This window comes from Anarrhichthys ocellatus, unplaced genomic scaffold (genome assembly GCF_004355925.1).
Source record: "Anarrhichthys ocellatus isolate YVR2014 unplaced genomic scaffold, GSC_Weel_1.0 scaffold162, whole genome shotgun sequence".
Classification (NCBI taxonomy): domain Eukaryota; kingdom Metazoa; phylum Chordata; class Actinopteri; order Perciformes; family Anarhichadidae; genus Anarrhichthys; species Anarrhichthys ocellatus.
The window spans coordinates 207,654-214,359 of record NW_022280192.1 but is presented as its reverse complement, the minus strand read 5'-3'; the positions used below and the strand labels follow the sequence as shown (position 1 = coordinate 214,359).

General features: G+C 44.2%; 1 protein-coding gene across 4 annotated transcripts in view; it reads left to right on the top strand.

Moving 5' to 3' along the window:
• Positions 1-6,700, top strand: part of LOC116400330 (cyclin-dependent kinase 16-like) — a 37,863-nt gene extending 31,163 nt beyond the window's left edge. For 3 of the 4 annotated variants that reach the window (XM_031878113.1, XM_031878110.1, XM_031878112.1), the window contains 11 exons: positions 864-920; positions 1,015-1,129; positions 1,233-1,327; positions 1,579-1,641; positions 1,874-1,997; positions 3,099-3,219; positions 3,842-3,939; positions 4,055-4,160; positions 4,615-4,657; positions 4,734-4,824; positions 4,948-5,244. In XM_031878113.1, the coding sequence (XP_031733973.1) occupies positions 864-920; positions 1,015-1,129; positions 1,233-1,327; positions 1,579-1,641; positions 1,874-1,997; positions 3,099-3,219; positions 3,842-3,939; positions 4,055-4,160; positions 4,615-4,657; positions 4,734-4,824; positions 4,948-5,177 (1,143 nt within the window). In that variant the 3' untranslated portion in view covers positions 5,178-5,244. Of the gene's footprint in view, positions 1-863; positions 921-1,014; positions 1,130-1,232; positions 1,328-1,578; positions 1,642-1,873; positions 1,998-3,098; positions 3,220-3,841; positions 3,940-4,054; positions 4,161-4,614; positions 4,658-4,733; positions 4,825-4,947; positions 5,245-6,038 lie in introns of those variants that run through there. The other variant, XM_031878111.1, reaches the window with a different exon arrangement.
• Positions 6,701-6,706: the final 6 nt, after the last annotated feature.

Sequence of the window (6,706 nt, the reverse complement as noted above, 5' to 3'; positions counted from 1 at the left end):
TGTGTGTGTGTGTGTGTGTGTGTGCGCGCTGTGGGTGAGTGTGTTTACATTTAAGCATAGGCTGCATGTCTCATCACAAAAGTCCTCTGACCTACAGACTCATATATGTACATTACATGCCCCTGCACATACTCCAAGTACACACACACACACACACACACACACACACACACATTCAAAACAAGCGACAACCTCCGGTTCTGGAAAGTGCATTCTCTCTAGTTTTCACCAGGGGGCGACTCCTCTGGTTGTATAGAAGTCTATGAGAATATTATTAAAAATTAGCTCCACCTTCTCGTGTCACTTCTGGTTGGCGACAGACAATAACCAAGATGGCGACGGCCAAAAATCAATATGATGAAGACCAATAACCAGGATGCAGATTGAAAAAAATAACAAGATGAAGATCACGGCGGTCAATAACCAGAATGGCGAGAGCTAAAAAAACAAGATGGAGATGGTCAAAAATCTAAACTATGAGCTTTAGAACCGCAGTCCACTCCCATCCACTTCTTGTATACCATCCGTGATGCTCGCACATATTCACACATGTTTACATTAATATATTTTCTGTCGTCAGACTTTTGAAATTATTTTCAAGCATTACAAATTACCAGGTACAACACAAGATATTGAATCGAAAACATGAATTACATTCTGCCTGTTTATGCCTCATTATTATACAAATTGCAATTTGTATATCACACACACACACACACACACACACACACACACACACACACACACACTTGTTTCAGTGTGTAAGTGTGTCATCTTGTGTGTACGAGCTCGTTCTGATGATGCTCGTAGGCATGCCTTTAAAGAGATCACATGCGAACACATCTTCTCTCTGTCTCCTCTAGTCTGAGATCGGCTTTGGGAAACTTGAGACCTACATCAAACTGGACAAACTAGGAGAGGTGAGCTCAATGAAGAAAGATCAGATACGAACTCCTCCAACACTCTGGTTTGCTTTATTTCCTGCTGAGATAAACACGCTTCCTGTCTCTGCAGGGGACGTACGCCACGGTGTTTAAGGGCCGAAGCAAGTTGACAGACAACTTGGTGGCTCTGAAGGAGATCCGGCTGGAGCACGAGGAGGGGGCGCCCTGCACCGCTATCAGAGAAGGTACCGGTCTCATGAGACCCTGTGGTCAGTGTTGTTGGAACCCTTGGTCTTTGTCGACCATGAGAGGACCACGATCTGACTCTGATGTGTCCCCCTCTCCTAGTGTCTCTACTGAAGGACCTGAAGCACGCCAACATCGTCACCCTCCATGACATCATCCACACTGACAAGTGCCTGACTCTGGTGTTCGAGTACCTGGTGTGTGTGTGTGTGTGTGTGTGTGTGTGTGTGTGTGTGTCTTTAGACTGGAATCTAAATATTTCTAAATTTTCTGTCTCTCTGTCTTAATGTCTGTCTGTCTTTGCTTTCTTTTATCTCTCCGTCTTTCTTCCTGTCGGTCTGTCTTCATGTCTTTCTTTATTTTTGTCTCTCTCTTTCTGTCTCTCTTTCTGTCTTTGTCTCTCTGTCTCTCTCTCTTTCTGTCTGTCTCTGTCCTTGTGTCCCCTCAGGAGAAGGACCTGAAGCAGTACATGGATGACTGTGGGAGCATCATGAGCGTTCACAATGTGAAGGTAGGTCAACGTGAAACATCCTGGATCCAAAGAACTGCTGCGACTAATCATTATTCTCTGAGAATAATCTCAGAGATTTAATCTCTAGAAAGTAATAACATATCAGCGGACCGCTGGACTCCTCAGAGATAATTAAACATGTTATTAGATCAGTGTGTCGGACTAAAGGACGCTGTTCTTTATGAATGTTTCCTGTAATGGCCCGTGTGTAACAGTACGTCCTCCTCTCCAGATTTTCCTGTTCCAGCTGTTACGAGGTCTGGCGTACTGTCACAGAAGGAAGGTTCTCCACAGAGACCTGAAACCTCAGAACCTGCTCATCAATGAGAAAGGAGAGCTCAAACTGGCCGACTTTGGTAAAACCACCTCTGAACTAACCGTGTTCATACTGGGCCGACTGGGTTTCACTTCTCCTCTCATCTCCCTTTGATCAGATATAGAATCACTAAATGTTCTCATCACAACAGTGACTCATGACACAAGAACAAAGTCGCCTCATCTATACAGATGATACAATCAGGTTTACATACTCAGCATTGTTAAACTTAGGTTATAGATCAAGACCCCATTTCTATACTTCTAAAGCTCCCTCTTGTTTTTGTCAATCTTCTTCTTCTTTCTCTTCTTCTTCTTCTTCTTCTTCTTCTTCTTCTTCTTCTTCTTCTTCTTCTTCTTCTTCTTCGTCTTCTTCTTTCTCTTCTTCTTCTTCTAGGAAATCTTCCTTCCCATAAAAATAAACCAAACTTTTCCCAACGGTCTTCCACAAACGATCAAACGATTAGTAACTGTGTCCTCATGTAATTTATCGCAGTCAACAGAAATCGAGCATCTTTAAACGTCATTTTTTCCTCTTATGAATCTTTGTAAAAGTAGTGACGGACGTCTGTACGTCGTCTAGAGGGAGGACTCGTGAAGTCGTCTACAGTTTCTCACTTAACAGATCAACAAGAGTGACGCAGAATAAAAACATGTCCACTCGAGACGCGTTATCTCGAGGTTTATTGAAGTTTCTGCTTCTTCCTTCTCACAATGCTCGACTCAGATGTAATCTACAGCTGGATGGTAAATTATTTTATAAAACGGTAGCAAGAACCCTAAAGCACTCGGCTCCTTTAGACGTCGTGTGGAGAAGTTTGCCCTTTCTGTCAGAAATCTCCTGAAGTTTAGGAAACAAACCTACCTGGTTAAGTTCAGGACAGATCCTGTTTGGGGTTAAAATAAACCTTTTCTGGCAGAAAGCCCTGAAGGCAAACTTCTCCAGTGTGTGTCCCAACAGGAGGTAACGTGACTCAACACTGCCCCCTTCAGGTGATAATCTAAACACGTTGTACAAACTCCAGTCAGTGCATTCCTCTGTGTTCTTAAGTCTTCGTTGTGGTTTGATGAGTTCTGACATACCAGAAAAAGAAGAAGCACTATTCACATGAATTAATGTCGTTTTCTGTGTTTGACTTTAGGTTTGGCTCGAGCCAAGTCTGTTCCTACGAAGACGTACTCCAACGAGGTGGTGACATTATGGTACCGACCGCCGGACGTTCTCCTGGGCTCCACCGAGTACTCCACGCCCATCGACATGTGGTGAGCAGACGCGCAACTACAGGAGGATGAGTCGGCATCTTTTAACTTCCTGTTCCCTCGTATCGAAGGGTTTATTTTTATAGCATAGACGAACTGGTTTATGCACGTACATTTATACTCAGTTTCCTCCGGTCTCAGTACAAACGTGAGGTTTATCTCAGAGCTCCGGGTGCCCACAGACGGCTACTATTATTTAAAGTTCACACCATGTCTGATTCAACAACGTCAGTGATGACAGGAGGAGAATCCCAACGCCGAATCTCTCGCTCGAGGTGGAAATAATTCAACTTTTGTCCAAATAATCAGAATCAGAACCGTTTATTGCCAAGAACATTACACACACACAAGGAATCTGACTCGGTGAATGGTGCATAACAATGAACAATGAACACAGTGACATAATCGAAACATAATTCAAAAATAGAAAAATATTAACATATACAATAATAAATAGTAAACAGATAACAGTAAGTTAAAACAAATGATTTTCGTGCATTAGCTTCATTCACGTCTTTGTGTTGAACGTTGGCTTCGTGTTTGGTGTCATCCAAAGGAGAAAAATCAGATAAAAACAACATGAAACTTTGTTGGTCTTTCATTTGTTCGATGTTTCTGTTTCCAGGGGAGTGGGCTGCATCTTCTATGAGATGATCACCGGCAGACCTCTGTTCCCTGGATCCACCGTGGAGGACGAGCTTCACCTCATATTCCGCATCCTCGGTGAGACGACGCCAGTAGAACCCTGATATGAGCACCGCTGGTGTAGCATCCGTGTGTGTGTGTGTGTGTGTGTGTGTGTGTGTGTGTTTTGACCGATCCTCCTTGTGTTCCACAGGTACTCCCACAGAAGAGACTTGGCCCGGCATCACCACCAGTGAAGAGTTTAAGACGTACAAGTTCCCCCGATACCGAGCCGAGCCGCTCGTCAACCACGCGCCCAGGTCTGTCATTGTGTGTGTGTGTGTGTGTGTGTGTGTGTGTGTGTGTGTGTGTGTGTGCGTGCGCGCATAGCCATGGCTGCGTGCGTGTGTTTTTATAGTTTTTAGAGTCACTGTATGATCAAAAAGAACCGATAAGCAGTATCGATAAGATCCTAACGATACCCATCCCAGTAGGAACTGTGGTCGAGTGTTTATGTTACGACCCGGCTCGTTGAAGAAAAATGAATTAACATAAAACTAGATGTGTTAAGGTTTACAAAGTTATTTATTTAGGAAAGAAGGAGCTCTTTAGTTAAACATACGTTTATTGAAGTTCAGAAAAAAGGGGCAACAGGGCTAAAGGAGTGCTGCTTTTTAAATTCAGAGAATCAAATATAACCAAAAGAGACTCTGTAGAAAGTGAGTTAGCTTTCATTACCTCCCCTCCCTCACGGTTTCTCTCTCTGTGTCTCAGGATAGACAACGACGGACACGACTTGCTCTCACTTCTTCTTCAGGTGACGAACATTTCTCATAAGCATGAACACTTTTAATGAAAGACATACAATCCTCACACTCTTTGTCTCCGTACAGTTTGAGGCTAAGAAGCGAGTCTCGGCCGAGGAAGCCCTCACACACTCGTACTTCAAATGTTTCGGGGAGCAGGTTCAAACGCTGGCTGACAGTGAGTGTACACACACACACACACACACACACACACACACACACACACACACACACACACACACACACACACGTTGGAGTGTACGAACAAACTGTTTCAACCAAACGTCTTGTTGTTTTTCAGCTGCATCCATCTTCTCTGTAAAAGGCATTCAGCTCCACAAGGATCCAGGGAAGAGATCCTCAGTCTACCCAGAGTCAAGTGAGTCCTCCCAGATACAAAGATGGAGGGGGGGGCGGGATTCTCTGTGGGATTATGAGATTAAGAGGTTAAGTCCCGCCCCTTTAGGTGGACCACAATGGACCCTTATTTCAGAGAAGATTTGTACGCAAGTCAACGTTGGTCCCGTTTGAATTGTGCCATGAATTACTCGTGTGATGTTTGTCAATTTAAAAGGTATGCTTTAGGGCGGGGCTACACAGTGATTGACAGGTCTCTACTAGAGATGTATACGGCATCTCTACGTCACTCCTCCTCAGTCCTAATATGGTCACTTCCTGTTCACTGGTTGCAAAAAAAACAACAACTTGGCGACGGCCAAATTGCCAAAGTAGAGGCTTCAAAACATCAGTCCACAAACAGATGAGAGACTTATGATGCTTTCGGGTGTGAAGTCTTTCTGTACTCTAGTTGAACGTAAAATTATCTTTTATATTGACAAGCGTGTGTGTGATTCACGGCACGATTCAAACGGGATCAAATAATTAACTTCTCCCCTCGTTGACTACCGTTCATATATCATCCCAAATAATATCCCATGGTAGTCTATTGGAGGGGGCGGGGCTTTCACATCGCTACAGAACAGACTCCATGTCCTCTTCTTCTCTTTCTTCTTCTCTCTGTTTGCTTCGTGTCGTCTCTCGTGTCTCACACAGCGTCCACGTCTATTATTTCAAGCTTCCACTTCATACAGACTGTCAATCCTGAGCAGACTTTCATGCTTGCCAGAGTCCCGAGGACTTTGCTGACGCTTCGTCCTTTAGCTCCCTTCCTCTGTAAGCGACTGTTAGATTGACTTCAGTGTCTCCGTCTTGTGTTTCTTTCCTTTCTGTCATGTTCTGATAAACTGTCTCTTCTCTTTCTCGGTTTCCCCCATGCTCTCCGTTCATCTTCTCCTTAATCCTTTTCTATCTCCCTTGTGTGCCCTCCTCCACAAAAAAAAAACTCAATATCTCCAACCCCCCCCCCCCCTCCCCCCCTTAACCCTAAAAAAGCGACGGCCCATAAGCTGGGTTCAGCGCCCTCGCAGTACTTCCAGAGAGAAGCAGCCAATCCCAGGGCTCAGAGTCACAATCTGTCCTCCACTTCTACTGGCTGAGTGGCCTCTACCGTTCTGGTAAATACGGTCTCTTTCATTCTGTCCGCCCCCCCCCCCCCCTCTTTTAGGCTCTTTTCTTCTGTCCATTTTGCACTTTTGTGTCCCACTCAATGTTTGCTGCACTGAACTAAACGCTGGTATGTTTCACTTTCCCTCCTTGGATTCCCTGAACAGAGACGGCACCATCATTGTGTCTCTAGTTTCCTGTTAACGCTCTGAACCCCAAAGCAGTTTCGGGGCGTTTTTACGCTCCTGTCACATTTGTTTCTCGGTTGCATTGTTTTTTACCGCACTATAAAGTTCTGCTCCTCTATAGAAACAGAACCACCATGATAGAAGTAGAGCGAACTAGAACATGTCTTTAGTGCAGAATAGCACAGTTAGAATGACATAAATCATAGAATAGAAATACTATAACAATATAATCTATATATCCAACATGTTTCAAGTGTTACTAATGTCGGAAAAAAAGGAGGCTTTACGTTCTATATTCATTAAACTATTTACGTGTTTACAGCCTCTCCTTCAGCATCTCCTCTCCTCTCTCCTCTCTCCTCCTCTCTC